This window comes from Cydia amplana, chromosome 12, assembly GCF_948474715.1.
Source record: "Cydia amplana chromosome 12, ilCydAmpl1.1, whole genome shotgun sequence".
Classification (NCBI taxonomy): Eukaryota; Metazoa; Arthropoda; class Insecta; order Lepidoptera; family Tortricidae; genus Cydia; species Cydia amplana.
The window spans coordinates 9,806,425-9,825,900 of NC_086080.1; the positions used below are offsets into that span (position 1 = coordinate 9,806,425).

At 37.0% G+C, this 19,476-nt stretch overlaps 1 protein-coding gene across 2 annotated transcripts in view; it reads right to left on the reverse strand.

Moving 5' to 3' along the window:
• Positions 1 to 19,150, reverse strand: part of LOC134652971 (transducin beta-like protein 2) — an 83,120-nt gene extending 63,970 nt beyond the window's left edge. Inside the window, exons 1-2 of one of the 2 annotated variants that reach the window (XM_063508229.1) lie at positions 18,837 to 19,150; positions 8,661 to 8,858 (exon numbers count right to left, since the gene is read on the reverse strand). In XM_063508229.1, the coding sequence (XP_063364299.1) occupies positions 8,661 to 8,858; positions 18,837 to 18,984 (346 nt within the window). In that variant the 5' untranslated portion in view covers positions 18,985 to 19,150. The remainder of the gene's footprint in view (positions 1 to 8,660; positions 8,859 to 18,836) is intronic. The other variant, XM_063508227.1, reaches the window with a different exon arrangement.
• Positions 19,151 to 19,476: the final 326 nt, after the last annotated feature.

Genomic DNA, 19,476 nt, shown 5'->3' on the forward strand with positions numbered 1-19,476 from the left:
TCGCACCTCTGAAAATTGCACGCAAATGACTTGCATATAACCCCAAGTGGAAATAGAGGTAACATTATGACATTTGGTTAGTGTTACCGGCGTTGCGTGCACAGCTGTAACACCATATGAGTGCGCATTGTGAAACTCGAGTATAACCAAACTGCATAACACAACGCGGTCGCAGAGGAACAATTTATGAAACCAAAACTTGAATCACACACTTCTTTATTATGCAATCGCGATACACAAAGCTGTAATTGATGCTATAGTTTACCCAATTATAGAGCACCAAATTGTAGTGTTAATAGGTATATTTTTTACTATTCTTGCAACAAGTAGGCAACTCATTTGTCACGCACGGCGAACGTTAAGATATCTAGTACATATCTCTTATACTCTTAAATAATTGGCTTTGTTGAACTTCTTCAATTCTTTAGGGTGGGCCGGTGGGCACTTATTTTACTCGGGATCCTAAATTTATTGAACGAAAAAGTGTTATCATATCAACGTAATAGTTAACATACAATAAACGTATGCTATTTTAGACTATTACTCGTATAAGTAAGTAACAATAACAAAGTTTAGTGTTCCTTATTCGCAGTTCGTGGAGAGTTCATGTGTCCAAATGCATAATTTTATCCGAAACCTACTTTCTGCTAAAATAAATATTTTGGATAAATAGCATGGAAATAAATCCTAGGCAAGATTATTTTATTGTCAGTCTTTGTTATCTCCACTAATCCATATTTTCGCAAAATTTTCTAAGTATTCCGACCATTGCATAATTGCATATGCAGATACAACGGTTTTAAGCATTCTTGTAATTTTAACATTCCGCAAAAGTACGGCGATACATATTATGTACATACTTTACGAGGCCCTTCATGTTAAAAGCCACGTCATCTAAGGAAAACGACACTAACATACCATAATAAACTTACTATTAACCGGTTTATGTGTTTTTTAACGAAATCTAACCATGATTCTTCCACCGGTTAATTTATCGGCGTCATAAGTCTTAATTCACCAAGTATATTTCATTCACCGATTCGACAGGATGTTGAACACCGCAAAGTTATATGTATATTGGCTAATGCACAACAAATCAATTTAGATCGCTTTATAAAGTGGACCACATATAGAACGAATCGCGATTCTCCTAACCTGAACCCGATGAATACATTTTGATTGATTCTACTTTATGTGATACTATGTCCAGTCCTTTTCCCATTCATTTCCTTGGGGTAGGCGCTTTTCTTTCTCTTCCATACTTATTTCTCTGTCACTCATATTATTCTCACTATTAGTCTCAAAAATGACTTAATTTCTTCCTACTCTTCCTATCGTTACTCATATTTTCCATCCACTTATGTCTTATTTTTTCTTTCTATGTTCGTATAGAAAAGACAGTCAGCAGCAGAAGTTACTAAGCGGGCGATGTGTTCAAAATTACCTTGACGCGCTCTTATTCTCTTAACAATAAAGTCGCGTCAAGATCATTTTGAATACCTCGCCCGCTTGGCAACTATTGCTGCTGACTGTACTTAATGTAGTTAATGTTCTAATATAAACTATAAATAATATTAATAATTTCACTATATGTATTTCGTTTTTTAGCATTACAAAGAACATCGCAGAAGTAAGCCTCGGGCACTGCGGTAAAATTTGAAGTAAATAAGTATTAACCACGCTACATTAGATAATTCCGTTATTATTATTAACAATTAGAGCCTTTATAATCGCATTGATAATATTAGTATAGATTGTATGTTTATTTTCTCCGCGTGTACCTAATTGTGCATGCTGTAAAAATCAGTGATTGTTACGTCATATACTGTAAGTAGGTAGTGTAGGTACCAATTTTTTATATAAAATTTCGGTGTCAATGACATATTAACACACATTCTGGACTGAATTTGTCTTTAATAAATGCCTGTCGTACCTAACTAACAGCTAGGCGCATACTAATTTTAATTATAGGATATGAATTCAATCTGGATTAGATCCATATCTAATCGGATCTGTCAGTGTCAAAAGTGACATTATATTTAAAATTTAGAATACGCCTGTAAGCGAAGCGTTTGCTATCCGCGCAGTAAGGCGTGCGGCTTCTACTCTAAACCGGAGTTCGTGAGTTCGAACCTCGGTTCGTACAAATAAATCTCCCAGAACGACTCGTATGTTTGATTTCAGCAGGTAGCTTTTTAGTGATGGAAAACATTAGGAAAGTTGCATACACCGTCAAAGAAATTCAAAGGTTCGTAAAGTCCCCAAAGCACATAATAGGCTAGTATATTATGCCCAAACCCTCTAGTACAAAAAGGCCTGTAGGTGTCCACCAGTGGGACGTATATACTATATAGGCTGATGATTTGTAGCGATATGTGACATTCTCAATCAAAAGTTACCACTTTGTCGCGTACCATGAAGACGAAATTTGCTTGTATCTTTATACAAATATCCTGAGCATTCTTATGGCAAGCGACGATGTGGTACCTTTTGATAGAGAACGTCACATATAATAGAGAGATGGTTATGGTCGGGCGACGAGGACGGAGCGAGTCGCGGCAAGGTTACAGTTTCCGCGTCATCGCACCTTGTGGTAGCTACTAAATGCTGAACGCGCCTATTCCCATCACTTACTCGGAAGGACCAACTTAACATAATATGCAACAACTATGTATCTCCCTGTAATTATGGAGCAGACTTATACTGGTTCTCTTGATCCACATTGCTCGTGCTGCAGTTGGAATGACACGCCTGTAAATGATACTATTGTGTTTATCTACTCGCCGTGATACTATGACGATTGCTGTTACGATTAGTTACGTTTACACTTGGATTTGTGTATTTCGTGTTTGTTTTGTTTAACCCTCGTGCTTTGAAACCCTCGCAACGCTCAAGAGCTGATGAGAATCCGCGATGTTAAAAGTGCAAAAATAAATTCGTCTAGTTTACCTGTAAACTTTCTCTAAATGGCTTAAGTTAGTTAAGTTTAATTTATGTTTTACACGTACATAAGGTATAAAGATTAAACAAATTTTAAACGAAAACCCTAAAACTAACTCTGGAAATATACATTACTACTCTACATGAACTTTTTCTTAAAGTCATAGCAAATGTATCTAGGTAATAGTAACCTATCCTGACCTACATGTCTTCATTAAAAGTTAATTAATGGTAATTGGAATATTTTATAATGTGTGTCAGTTTTAAATTTGCATTTTTAATATAAACTATATTTTATTCCAACACATATTTACGGAGTGCTAACACGTCAGAGATGACAGACACGTGGTCAGAATGAAGGTTAAAAATGTAATGCGATTCCACGCGGACAACCAGTAAAGTTATAAATAATTTAGTCCGACAGTCAGTTCGCTAATATACACGTCACATCTCAATGAGCCTTTGATTCTCTTCCGCCTCCGTCGGTTGTGCATCCGCAGACATATATCTCAATAGATGCCGCATATACCGCTTCCTCTTCATGTACCTACTGTTTGTGGCGTGGCGGTAGTCGGTTATTACTTATGCTTGCGCGCGTTTTCGCATTTTGTATGGAAAGATATCAGGCTTTTTATCGATTCAGTTTTTTATTGAGTTCTGACCCTGATTACAAATTTAAGTAAATAAAAATACACGGAGAAAGAGTCGTCTAGTACCCACATCCACAACACAAGTCTTACTGAGCTTACTTTGGGACTGGTGCGATTTGTGTAAGATAGTCCTATAATATTCATTCAAAAAGAGCTGTTCCAGCTACAACATCATTTTATAAAAATATCGGAAAATCAATACACAATTATATGAATATATTATTTTCGACGCACGGAGTCCACAAATATGTCTGTGGTGATGGCTATTTTACAATTGAAATCGCTAAAGCAGTAATCTCGACTTATTTTATACTCTTCGCTATTGTAATTGACAGTTCCGCCGCATAATGCAATTATAACTGCCGATAAATAAGACGAAAATGTTTTATTTATATAAATAACTTGTTTTGCAACTAGAAGTTGTCAATGATTTGTAGTATGTAACTATGTATGTTACAAAACAAAAGTTAATTGGCAGAATTATTCAATATTTACTTACTTTAAGGAGCTTTTCGTGGGTCTTTGTAGACCTCTTCGGGCTATTTGGACTATTTGATTTAAACATTATCAGTGTAAATAATTATTTGTAACAATTGCGACTGTAATAAACTATTAACAAGGCTTACGATTATCATTGTATAAAATACAATATTATTGTCATTTTTATACAATATAAGTGGAAGCAGAATTCGCCGCGCTGACGGTGAAAAATGCCAGTGTCTGAAGTTCGTATATTTTTTTATTTAATTTTTACGTCATCGGATAACATCCAGAATGACTTCGAGTTAATAACGTCACTTTTATCATTTCACATATTTTATTTCGATGTTACTCGTCTTTTGAGCGGTTTTCCCGTTATCAAGTTATCGTTATAAAATCAAGGCGTAAAACGAGATTATCTAAACGTTTGAAATGAAGTCGATGAGGAAAAAAGTACATGTAACGAAGTAGGTACGAAATCGAAATTTGTATACCGTAATATTATGAGGTTACCTATTCGCTATATTCCCCCTGGTTCCCTTGAATGTACCATTTATATCAATAACAGGATTTGGCCAGTAGGGATAAGATGGTCGTACATATGTGTCTATGTGACAATCTGTCAGCGTGATAATAAAATTAATAACAGTGTCTGTCTCGTCGAATTGCGTGGTGCTAAAAAGTTACACTTATTTTATCACGTAAATAAAGTCATCGATAACACGCATACTGTTTCCGACAATTTAATTATGTATATCGACACTACTTTTAGCTTCGCTTAGCATGTGAATCGAACCGCGGAATATGAACTAGAACAGCATGTTTGACAAGAAGCGTGGTGGGTCGAATTTAACATACATAATTAAACAAATATGCTCATTCCACATAGCCTAGTGTTAGTTGTGTATAAACAATGCTAGGAACAGGGTCGCAGACGTTTCGCGAGGTGAACGACCCCGGTATCATGTCGATCATTCCGGTTAGGAATTATCAGCGCCTGCGCAGTGCAGGGCTGTCACTAGGAAACTTTTTGCTCCATTTTGGTCATTAGTGGAGACTGGAGATCCAGTGATACTAGTGTATGTGATGGCCAGCGGCAATTAATTTTACTGTTTCTTAAACTAAAGATAAACTACAAGTTTACCAAAAATAAATTTTACGTTAACCATACATGATACTACTAATTAATTAAATAGCCTCTGGTCACGACTTCAACCTACAGTTATCGACATAGAAGTATGTAGATCGATAAGAAAATATTATATTTTTATTGAAAAGTTGATTCAATATTGTCTAAACTTCTAGTCTATTCCATTAGCACATCAAAATAATTTAAACAAACCAAATCACATTGCGCTAATCAGATGTAAGTTTTTGCATCTGTAGAATAATACAATTGGCTGAGCTACCGTGCGACATGGTATTTTTTTTTTTTACAATATTTTAAGGTCCTAATGTAAGTATAAGCCTAAAATGTTTATTCAATTCTATAACATAAATATTATAAATTCGTGAAGTTTCATTTTTGATTAATTAATTTACAATAATATAATTATAATTAGCAAGTGCGAACCCTAACCCACGTGACCGCGACGCGACCGTTGCCGCCGCAACTAGAGCGACAAACTGATTTTTCACACCGATTTACTCATGTAACGACAACGGTAACTAAACGTTAGATCACACCAGTGATTAACAGATTGCTGTAATTTATTAAATTTCCGCGACTGTTTCGCCCATTGTTGAAATGTCAACGCAAAGGCCGAGCTCGTATCGGCTTGTGAAGTAGGTCACGAATTCAAGTCATCGAATCACGTCTCGTTAATTCTGTCCTAAATCGGGATGGAATTTCAAATACCGGCTAGATATAAGATAGGTACCGTTTTGTGGCTTTATTTTGAAACCTGCTATTTGTATCTATGATAATATGGTTAAAGTAAGAACAATTATACAATTGCAAAGCGCTGGTATAAATGTTTTATGTAAGTTTGGATCACACAACGATTACGATACTATAAAATAATTATTGATAATAAATCTACAACCAGTTTTGCCTAGCAACAATTCACTTCCTAGTTATTCAGGGTGTTCATTGAGTAGTTTTTCTTTGGCTAGGTTTACAGATGTAGCCTTGACGCAACGACCCGAGGACCTCCAAATTACACATAACAGCGTGGCTGAGTGGGACAAAAACCCGCAAGGTCTTGGGCGGAACTCTTCCTTGTGTTACCGAACTGTGATTCATTTTATTTTAATTGTGGATTCGCGAAATCTTGGCGACAATGAGGTCCCAATTCGGTCATACAAGGCAAAGCTCTGCGGTGGTTCAAAAGTGGTGGAAAATATTAAATCAACATTTCTTTGTAGGACCAATATACAAGATGTACTGTTACTCAATTATACTTTACAATTGTTAATCTGACAATGATAATTCGCGGTCCATTTCTGGGTCGACTGGTATGTTGTTGCCTAGCGACCGTTGTTACTAGCCGACCCACTTGTGACTTGTTACTTTACAATGTCAATTTGCTTTATAATTTCTGGCCCAAAATATGAAGAGATGACATGTTGGTTAGGTCACGTAGTATTTTTATTTCGACTGCAGAAATGTGTTATTTTCGTAAATTTATATTTGACCTCGTCAAAATACACACCAGATGTTTTTTAAAGAAGTATTTTTTAGCGTAATTATGACGCATCGCATACACTACAAAGACGCATAAATTAATATCTTTAAAGTGTAATTGTTTAAATGACTTTCCACCGCTTTCAATAACTTTAAAGCCACACTGATCTTTCAACTTCTTATTGATAAGTTAACTTTGATATTGAAAGATATGAATCGTCTATTGACGTAATTATGTGAAACTTTAATCTTTATGGCAATATATGTAACCTCACTAATAATATTTTATAAATAAATTAATTACTTCAAGATCAGAGTGGCGATACAAATTAATTACTATGTTAGTGTAGATAGTATATCAGCATGTAAGGACAGCGTAAAATCGTTATTTAAACAAGACAGTATTAACTTGTTTATTAAATTTCGGTTACATCAAAGTGCTTAAGAAAATTGCGATAATGCCACAAAAGAAAACAGCTCTGAATATAATCACTGTGCAGTTAATTCATGGAACATTGAACATTCAAATATAATAAAGAAATAATAGTACATATACCGCTACGAAAGAAAATTTCAATTTGCTTTTTAAAGTTACCGCAAAGCACGCTTTACTAAATTAATAATTAGATATTAACGATTTTTTTACGTTTTTTCCTTACATGCTATTAGGTATTATAATAACCACAGTACGAGGAAGCAGATGGAATCAATACACGTCACCGTTGACTGAATCAACTATTATCTTCCGATGATCGCATGGCCATCGTAATACCTAATTTGTTATGGGTATACAGAGTTGCCTGTAACGAATATCTATCTAAAAATAGAACTTCAGGTTAATTACTTTTCTGCCTTTTACTACAATTGTTTATAGTAAGAATTTGAACGGCAATTTTTTACACCATGGCATTATGTATTCATTCAAATATTAGGCCGTTCTACTGAGGCCTTTGCGAGGCCGGGGCAGTAGATTATGTCATACAATATCGTAGTGGACTGGAACTAAAAGAAACATAAACCTACGATTTTCGAAACGAATTTTATGCAATAATCTAAGGCAATTATCAAATTTATAATACCGTACAGTTGTAGGTTTCGTAGTGCAATATATTATTGCAAGTGACTGTACCTAATACCTAATCTAAAGTGCTTCCTGTAAACTAGTAATAAGAGTAGCCTCATCGTGTTGCACTTTCATTAGATAGAAAGGGAAACGGTAGTAAAACTGTGGTGATTATAACAAACTCGGGTTATTTACAACTTATTTTGTTAGTATGAAAGCACTGTGCACAGACAAATATCTAAATACACGCCATTTGTGTGATACCGGAAAGTCTTAGCTCAACAACATAAGACTTTCCGATCGGTGCTACATCTATTGTCAAGTAGTAGTACTGATAATTCCGCTACTCGATGCTAGATGTAGACTATGAAAATAATAGTCTTTTTGGTACCAAAACTGATGTATGGAGTGAGCAATCTATGTATTTTTTTCTCTATGGCAATACAGAACCAATTATTACAGCCAATAAGAAATAAAATAGAGGGAATAGAGTCGCAAATATATGAACATGCTTTGAAAATCATACAAAGACACGCATTACTTTCGGGACCACTTAGACACTTATCTGTACAACAGTTTACGCTAACATTAGTCACTAAGATTCGTCTCCGGTTGACGCCATACGCTGCTTAGGTTACAGCATCACATACTGTGTAGCTGTAACCTTAGTGTAAGGCCTGAGTGGACGCTCGAGTTGGGCGTGCAGCGGGGCGGAGCGTGCGGCGTGCATGTTAAAACAAATGCAAACGTATAGTAGCGGCCTTACTGCACGCTGCTCAAATCACTTGTGAGCCCGACGCCACGCTGCACGCCCCGCCGAACGCTCCGCTTCGAGCGTCCACTCAGGCCTTACACAAGCCTGAGTAGACGCGGAGGTATTCAGAAGTTTCAAGACACTTACCATCGCAGGTGGCGGCCATGAACTTGCCATTGGCCGAGAAGTCAACGTGGAGGACGGTCCCCGGGTGGCCCTTGAGGTTCTTCAGCAGCCACGGGTGGCTGAACTCGTGCTTGCCGCTCCATGACGCCAGTTTCTTGCTCTTCCTATTTGAGGGGCGTTCCGCTGTCGTGGACTTGGTATCTTGTTTCTCGGGAGCTCCTGAAATTGATGCTTAGAATTTTAGTCGGCTATTTATAGTAAAAATATTACCTTATAGTGTTCTTCCAACTCGGGTGTCATTTCAATAATTTTTTTAATAAAATGTTGCTAATAGCTTGGGGTGCTTTTATCACAAAGGCGATCCAGTAATAACGCGAAATGCCAAAAGATGCCAAGAAATTACAAGATTCTTGATTAGGAATGAGTATCATTATATAAAAACAGTGATCGTGATCGCATTGCGTAGCGGTAGTTGCAATGTTTTTATGTATGGGTATCATTGCCTGAAATAAAAGATTTGATTGATTGATTGATAAACAAACATTAATAATAAGAGCTACATAATCAGATAGCATAAGTAGATACTAGAGTACTAGAGATAATACCTATAAACTTTCTCGTAACTTTTGTTTAGTTATTAACAATGTTATCATTTCAGATGCTAGCTATTTCTGTAACTTGATTTTCATCCGATACGATCATCGTTATACTTTTTTGGGTCGTCAAAGAAATAATGATCGTATAAATGTACCTTTACCTACATGTCGACCCATGTACGATTGTACGACTATTTGTGCTTCAGGTAACACAAGTTGACGAGACGCTATAGGCGAGTAATTTGTATAGGGAAAAATCGAAACGGGAAATTTTCGAAAAACACAAATTTATACTCACTATACTCCGCTTTGAATTTTATAGGAACAAATCTTCGCCTGTTACTGTATACATGTCCTAGATATCGATAGACACTCAGAGGGGCTACCGCGAAAACCGAAATTCGCAAATTGCGGGGATTTATCTCCCTTACTCCAATAAAGGCGTAATTAGAGTGACACAGATCAATGCCCGCAATTTGCGAAGTTCGATTTTCGCGGTCATAGCCCCGTTTATAAAAATATAAAAAATATCACATCTGTATGCGTATAAAAAAAATAGGAGTAGCATGGTTTGCGCACACCCGAATAAAAATGTGTAAGCCACATTTGCTGCGGGCTTCCCTTGGGCATGTTTGCGATTAAGCTGATGCCTTCAAGATTAAAGTCCGTCATACACTAAACACATTTAACACTGTCACGCGTTGGATTAAATGAATAATCCAGCGGTTTAAGTACACAATGTGCTTATGCATGTGACACAAGAGAAAAGGAAATTAATAAAGACTAGTCACCAATACATCTATTACAAAGTTGCGTTTACCATAGTTGTACAGTCCGCATCAATTAGATAGTCCATGACGATCAAATGGCCGAATATATCGGTACACTACTATATTTCGATGCTAACAAACGTGACGATATATTTCCGCCACTACCTATTTGATGCTGAATTTTGAAGGAGTTGAAATTGTCTTAGCACCTTATGGTTACTTAATTGAACTATTATTGTTTTATTAGTATTGTATTACTAGATAGAATTATGGTCTGAATCAGACGTCAGAGAATCTTAAAAAATCGATTTGAAACTTTGCTCGGCAAGTGATGGCTCATTCATGGCTCCATCCACAACAATAACGTGGAACGCGTTTTTGTGTGGCGATAGATGGTCTAGACAATTTACTTGTCTCTTGTGTCACTAAGGCAACAGAAGCGACTGAGAATCCAGGAAGTCACGCTCGTGGCCTAGCATAATGAAATAATGTCGGCGTGGGACATTGTTTAACATTTAGATTAGCAAGATGTTAAACCGAACTATTGTAGGTGTCATGTCAAGTCAGCAGGTTTGATCCATAGTTTTAGGGCTCTATTCACTTCCAGGGTATTTATTCTTAATATCTAATGCTAAACAACTAGGTCATAAGGATAAAATGAGGACCTCGGACTCGGTGTAGCGTAATACTTATAATTTGTAAAGATGAAGAGAGGTACGTAAGATTCTTAGATATTGCAAGACCATCCGCGAGTCCTAAACTACGAGGGGTATTCAAAATATTCTCGGTATGAGAATGAAAACAAACAAGTACGAAAAGTTTGATATTTTTATTTTTCAATATACTCCCCCCCTATGTTCATACACTTAAAAGATCGATCAATTATTTTTTTTAATCCCTCGTAAAAATATTTTTTATCTTTCGTGTAAAAATGCTCCTCCACTGCCGCCTTCAATGCTTCATCGTCAGAAAATTTATTTCCACGCAGATCCTTTTTAAGATTGGGGAGCAAAAAGAAGTCGCTGGGGGCTAAGTCCGGACTATACGGTGGGTGAGTAACAGTTTTAAACCCACGTTCAACAATAGCTGCCTTGGCAATATGAGCAGTATGGACGGGGGCGTTGTCATGCAGAAGCAGAATACCTTTGGTTAACTTTCCTCGCCTCTTTTCTTTAATTACATCCTTTAATTGACGTAGAATGTTAGCGTAGTACTGTCCTGTGATATTTACACCTTTTTCTTTATAATCGATTAGTAATACTCCTTCACAATCCCAAAATATCGTGGCCATGACCTTGCCAGCTGAAGGGATGACCTTCAACTTCTTGGGATGAGCTGAACCCTTAATGTGCCACTGCATGGACTCTTGTTTACTCTCTGGGTCATAATGATGAACCCAGGTTTCATCTCCAGTAACTATTCTTTGCAGCACCTCATCAGGATTTTCACCGCACAGGTCAATAAAATCGGAACAACAAGCTACACGCATGTCTTTTTGAAGCCGAGTCAGCATTCGCGGAACCCATCTTGCACTTACTTTTGACATATTAAGATGGTCATGTATAATATCATGTACGGTACCAATAGAGAGATTGGTTACTTGTGCTATAGATTTTACCTTCACTCGACCATCTTCCAATATAAGTTTTTCCACTTTATCAATATTTTCTTGTGAAGTAGCTACTACAGGCCGGCCAGGTCTAGGGTCATCTTCAATACTCTCCCTTCCGCGTTTAAACTCGCTTGACCACTTTTGAATGGTAGATAAAGAAGGAGCAGACTCACGGTAAACACAATCCATTTCCTCTTTTATGGTTTTTTGATTTTTACCCTGTTTTGTCAAGAATTTTATCACGCATCGATGTTCTAATTTAGTTAACATTGTCAATTCGCACAGGATGTTCATGTTTGTTCAGCAATTGCAGAAAAACAAAAGACTATCTCGGTTCGAATTATACTTTTTTTTAATGTCAATGAATAGACCTTAGCGGCCAGTAACGAAAGAAATTTTAGAAGAGGTCGTAAGATATCAATACCGAGAATATTTTGAACGCCCCTCGTATAACTATTCTGTACTAGGCTAAAATTGACTGAAAATTTACTCAGTTTAGTTCTCAATTTTGCCTCAGATTGTTAAATTCTTTAAAAAATGTAACAAAACATATCATATATTAAAAAAATAGCTTATTTACCTACGCCTTCCTGACCTCAGTTAACAGATGATGATCTACATAAACATTATGTGCAAAAATAGACGCGCACGTCGGAAATATGATTACATAACACAATATAGGTACATAATTATGTAAATGACTGTCCCGTGGCCAATATCATTGCCAACTTTTGTGTGCTATAGTTTGAATATAGTTTCACTTTCAAACATATTTTATTTTTTTGCACGAAATTGAATATTGATCTAAGTAAACGGCGGGAAAAGTTAATATTGTGTGCAAATGTAATGTTTTGAACTTACTTAAAAACAACTTACACCGAGCTTTATACTTATTCAATTAAATACTCGGTACATACTAAAGGGGAGACAGAGCAGCAGCCATGCTATGCAAGTTTTTTTTTATTCGCTACCTAACCTATAATAAATGAAGATCGAATCGAGCCACCCACAGCGGCACATGTAAACGCTAAGCACGTTTGATACTACTTTCGAGGGTCCACCCACCTGGCTAGCATACGTGCGTTGCTTACCATGGGTTTCCGATAGATAAAATTGCACGATTCAGGGAACATCTAATCATACTTATAACCGAACCTCATCAGTTTATACGTAATAACGACCGAATAGACAGAGTAAACAGTTTCCAAAAGTTTCAGGTGAGATAGTCTTGTCTGTGAGTGTCTTAAGGATCGTAGCTGAGTATTGATAGAAAAACTGTAAGCGAGGACAACCCTTAGACGGTGCGAGAACTCGCATACGAGTTCCATTACATTGCGTCATTTGATCGGTCGGCTGAATTGATGTCAGCTCAATGGTCCGCAATGTAACTAAAATCGTATACGAGTTCGCGCGCCGTCTAAATCAGCCCTTATTCTAAAATTGATGAACATTTGTTGCAAATATTGTTATCCGCATATTCCGCATGTCAGCCGAAACACGCCCACTGCTAAGGAGGCTAGCCAAGGAATCCGAAAATCTCCATAAAGACTGGCCATCTACTAATTTCTTCCAACGGATCTACTATTTCTACTAAACCCGATCATCATGATATGTACTTTGTTGTGAGCCTTATCGTGTTGCGAGATCGCCACTTAAACTTTCTTTCTACAAGTTGCTCGGCAGTAGTTACACGAAGTACGATTATCTCGCCCCCATCAATTTCCTATGTGGAGCTGCGTGCAAAGAAGACGCGTCAAAAGCCTCTACATATTATTATGCAACGCGTATCACTATCAACACAGGTAGTCATAAGCAATACGCCATCAATAAAAAAAACGAAGATAAGCCCGTTTTCCTTTGTTTTCGTTACGTGTTTTATCTTTTCCTTGTCGAGTTCCTGGATGGGTGAATAAATTTCTGCTCATTTGTGTACAGTAATAGTTTCGCACATCTAAACTGTGTGTGTATGATGGAAGTTACGATTATTACAAAGGCAAATATTGAAACAAAAAACCTTAATATTGCGTTTGTCTTGTTTAATATTTATAACATCTTCTTTACACCAGACAAGCAAAATTATGAATTGGTTCTTTATGATTATCGTAGATTATGTTTAAAGGTTTTTTTTACCAGCTGATTAAGACATACTGATAGACGGATACTACTGTTTTAGTGTATGTTGTACCTAGGTAGGTATATATGTTGTTTTTCCTAAACCAGCAGCACTTTATCGTGCGATGAAAAAGATTCCTCGTCGCCGATTCTAATTGCAATAATCAACGTAAGTTTGGTTTTTATTTACATTTTATCTGACTGATGATAAAACTGCCGCAAAAATGGAAATCAAGCAATTATGACTTTGAGATGTTTGAATTTCTAAATCCTTTACGACAAAACAGGCTAGGGCAGTTTACACAGGACTGTTAGAAATATCAAACAGAAATGAATTCGCCTTTGTAAACACGGCATAACTATGCAAAATATTTTGCATTTAAATATGCTCTAAACTAATAATTTGTAGCCATGAAAGCGGCGCCAGCAGGCCAAGGAGTGAAAGATGGATGAAGCTGTAAAGTTTTATATCTAGGTAATTCTCTATTAAAATAGAGAATTTTCTAGATATAAGAGTAAACTTAAACCTTAAAGTTGATTGAATATGGATATTAATTATAGGGCGCTCGTACTTACTAGAAGTGCATTGTTAGTTTGTTTTGAAAAAGGGTGCAACGATTGTTGCAACAAGATGTCGAAATTTTTAATAAAGCATTATTAATCCTTAATAGGTTAAAATTTAAACAAAACAGAATACGTACAGTATCTATTCTCCGTTGACAAAAAAAATATACGGATAATACCTACTTTATTAGACGATCATAATGCAAATTTTGACATGAATGCAAATTAAATAGTATGTATGTATAAATAGATCTGAATCTAGAAACACAGCTATAGATAAGCAACGATCGTTTTTGGGTGAGCGCGTACCGCGTGATCAGGCCTTTCACTCGAGTCGTGGGTGACCAAAGGCCGGTCGTATGCAGGTCATCTTTAGTAATATTGTACATCAACATACATATTTATGTTATATAGCTATAGCTACGGCTACCACCAGTTTGACACTGCTAAGGCAGTCGTGGTAAGGGTACTTATACTCGTATCTTACGTGCAGTTTACCGACAGATGTTTCATCATATAGGCCAGCGGTCGGCAACCCGCGGCCCGTGAACCTGTCACTTGCGGCCCGCGAGCCTCCCTGGCTATTTTGTATGTAATATTGACAAACGACAATGTCTGATAAAGTCATAAATATTAACAGAGTGCGGCCCGCGTAAACTTCGTTAACTACTATGTGGCCCATGGCTGCTAAAAGGTTGCCGACCGCTGATATAGACCATAATATGTCCATGCTCCTCGAGGATCTCCCCAACAACTTGCTGTGAGACTCGTAACTCGTAAGCTCTCATACAGCTGACACAACGGTTCCCAGCGAACTCTAGGTTTATTGTTTGACAAATTCGACATTTGAAACTCATTTGATTTAGACGGCGCGCAAACTCGTATGCGATTTTAGTTACATTGCGGACTGTTGGTTACGTCCAATTCAACCGACCAATCAAAACCCGCAATGTAATGAAACTCGCATGCGAGTTCTCACATCGTCTAAATGAGCCCTTACGCCAATAACACGCTTGCCCTCTTTTGTTTTTCAGTAATAATAAGAATTGAAACCAGCGTAACTTGTTCTTTCTCGTACATTATATATCGACTTGGCGGGGGCACTGCCGTGCCCCCAGATTATATATTAGGTAGGTACTGTTTTGATATTTTGTATATATGTATTACTTTTTATTTTTAGTGTAAGTCATGTATTTTTTAATTTTATTTTTAATTCGTATTGTATATTTTGACATGTGTTTTTGTCATTAAAGATATATAATTGAATTGAATTGAATATGAGGGCGTAATTAGAGTGGCAGAGAAAAATGCCCGCAATTTGCGAAATTCGGTTTTCGCGGTAGCCCCCTTGCTCTAGCAACGAAGTAGGAAGTAGGAACGAATGCCCCGATCATCCCGAATGCTGTGCACACCTTTAAGCAATCTATTAAAAATATACATAGATCTAGAGTAGGTACAAATAATAATGATCAAATGAATCATCGCCGTTACTCACGTCGCATCTTTAGTTGTAGGTATACCATAACGGTAAAAAATCACGAAGCGTGAGTAAGGAAAATACATTATTGGAATTATATAGGAGCCATGGAACTACTTGTATTAAGTAAACAATCTTAAGATGACGTGAGTTGGCGGCACCTGAGATGAGCGATCCTAAGGCGGTCTGCACATTGGATGCGGATTCTCACGCCGCTCCGATGACCCGCTATAGCAGCTAGTAGCTCTAGTAGTAGCGCTATAGTAGTAGTAGGTATAGTTGCAGGTATACTACGCGAATAGCGCGGTCACGCTCAAACCCCGGAGCGTGACCGCGTGCAAATTCTCATCAGTGTAATATTCGCGTATCCCGTCTGTAGGGTATTTTGGTCGATTATATCACATTACGAGTGTAAGACTTTTCAATCGTTACATCGATACCCCATACTGACGCTAACGCAATGTTTACGCAGAAAATTATCATCACAACGCACCAATTAAACGGGTTACTGGGTCACTACACATAAGCTACGCGAAATTTTCTGTTACTTTTAAAACCATACGCCATAGGTGGCATAGGGACGATTAAGGAAGTCAGGGAGCATCATGTTTTTATAGAATTAATGAATATATATTCCATGAAAAATAAAAATTTCACAGACAACAATAGCTACATTTATGAATGAAAATTATCGTTCTGTGGATTTTACTGCTATCAACATGAGTCATGACCTATACCAATATCATAATTGCTGTCGGAAATGTTTAGGTACTCATTTTAGGTTTAGGTACCTATGCAGATTAAATTTCTTTAGGTATAAACAATGCATATAGATGAATCATGATAAATTTCACGGCGACTGTTTAACGTGTTTACCTTTTTTACCAGGTTTCAATGCTGCTGTGGACACAATGCTCTCATACCACATAACCATCTTGGAGTCAAAGGGCGTAAATACCTTATTTCCAAGTGGCGTATAAGCTGTTTGGCTCTTAACATATCGAATTTACACAGGTGAACAGTTTCTGTGATGAATTAATTTAATGACATACAATTCGAGCATGAATGTCATATTATTGTTGTACTTGAGAATAGTTTTATATTCATAATTGCGTTTCATTTTGCCATATTATTGAATTTTTTTGTTTTTTTTTCTAGAAATATTATACATAATCAATAGGCATACATGACAAACTGTAACTAGTAGTGTGCCCTCGAGATAATGTTGGCCTCCTAAAGCAAAGTTTGAAATTATTTCCAATTAGACCCTGCCGGCGATGGTGGGATGAACTGGACTCCTTTTTAAAGGAGTGGCCAGACAGCACTGGACAGAGATTTGTGGAGAAATTGGGGGGAGGCCTTTGCCCAGCAGTGGGACACGACAGGCTCCAAATAACAATAATATGCCACTTTACTGTTTACTGGTTATTAACTTATTATGAGTATCCTAGTTAGAATATTGAGAAAGGGAGCAAAGTAAAAGAAGTGTGTATAAATATGTCTAGAAGTGTGGATGTATAGAGTATGAAACAGTCAGAACAAAACTCTAATAAGGGGCGGAAATGACTTCACTAACATGGGACTCAGTCAATAACCAATAGGTACTAATAGGTGGATTTAACATATGGAATTCCAACTGTCATATTTACTCAACTTTTGACTGGGTTTTTGAGTTCTTACTGGTTTCTGCAAAATGGCTTAGTGAAAACTAGTTTTGTATAGTAGCATTTCATACTGAGTAATATATTTACAAAATTTGTAAATATATTACTCAGTATGAAATGTTAACACAGCAAATAATTATTTAAAAAATTAAACTACCATACATCATATTGTCTTCGGTTACCATACATCTTTAAGGGCCACTTGCACCATACTACTAAGCCGGGGTTAACCGGTTAAACCTGGTGTTACCATGGTTACCAGTACAATTTGTCACTGGGTTGACGGTTTAACCCCGGATTAGTGGGTTGGTGCAAGTGGCACTAAGCAACTGAAAATAATTAGTTGAATCACCTACACTGTTGTGTAATTAAGTTCAAACTAATTAACTGTGTACCTATTTCAATGTAGGCTCTTTAGTCTTCAATTGATTCTGTTAGATTGTCTGAGATAAAGTACCAATCTATGTATTTAAAAGATATTGATTAAGTTAAGATAAATGAATTTATATTTATAAGACAATCATAACAACACAAAATAAGATGAGTTCAGTTTTCGTTTTTATGGTAGTAAGTACCTATGCAAAAATTGGAGTTTAAACCTCACTTGTACCAGGCAGCAAAAAAATGTTTGAATAAATAGAAAAAGAGGGTGTAAGTTTATCTTCTAAGATATGTTGCCAAGATTATTTAATTTTAATTAATTGAATGTGTTTCATCTATAATATCTATAGGTATATAAAGATAACAGCCAATAAGGTAACATGAGTTCAGTTTAAATATAATTATCCTGTTTCCTATATTACTATGGTGAATACCCCATAACACATTTTTGATCTATTTCAAGGATAATTTTAAATTTGTGGTACATCTGCATATACTTTTTCATATCCAGTAAGTTGAAGTTAGTTTTTAGTGGCAGTAAAAAATTGGAAAGCATTATTTCTTTTGAAATCAGTCTCCGCAAGAAAGTATTATTCAAATGAAGTAAATTTTGATTAATAATATAGTAATATCTGAATATTTCTCACGCCATCTGTTAAAGAATGATTTGAAAAAAAAAAACGCGAGTCACTAGACAAAGTTAACAGTAAAATCGACGTGACCCTAATCGCGCGGTAAAACATAATCGAGAAAGTGTGAATGAGGGCGCCAAACTAACGCAACGTGGTTGTAGAATGCACCCGTCTCTGAAGCAGATTACAGTTAGGCACAGACTCACCGAGCCTGCTCGCCGGGTCAACGATACAAACCCCGCAAACCCGCGAAGATCTGCAAGCACGCGGCGCTCCGTCACGTGTGCGGTGCAACGACCATTCCACGCCAAATTTAACTCTAGTCACGAGCATTCATTCCTACTAAACATTTCCCTATTAAAATATCTACCTCCAATTGAAAAACTAACCTGTATCTTTCTCCGATTCATGTTCAACTGCCTCCTCATTCTTCCTTCCAAGAAGCTTGTAAATAAAGTGTGCTATCGCACAAACTAGGACTGTAATCCCCGCAAGGAGGAATACATTAGAGTTCTGACCGGCCTGAATATCGACCATTTTCACTCAAAAATCTCAACTATAATTAACTACACAAAACGTCTTGAAAACACGACCGCCACAGTCACGCGGCAACAAACTAAATTACTTTACTGTTCTATGTACTTGAATGAACTGAAGTGAGGCGAACGAGCAGAGCACCGGAGCTAAAAGCGCGCGAAGGATACTTTTTACTACGGTGAAGACAGAGACAGATAGAACACCGGCCGGCATGCGAGCAATAGGGGAGCCACTAATACACAACCAAATAATGCTCAACCCAAGAATGTACAGCCCAATAATTGGCGTCCATGATGGACGCGGATTATTGGGCTGTACATTCCTGGGTTGAGCATTCTCGGTCCGCGCAAGTTTGGTCCGGGGCGATAATACGAAGCCACTATTTTCACAGGGCAATAATGTACGACCCCATAATTCGCGTCCACTAATTTGAGTCCCTTGGCTTTCAATTATTGGGCTGAACATTATTGGTACAGGTCGAGAAAGCCCGAC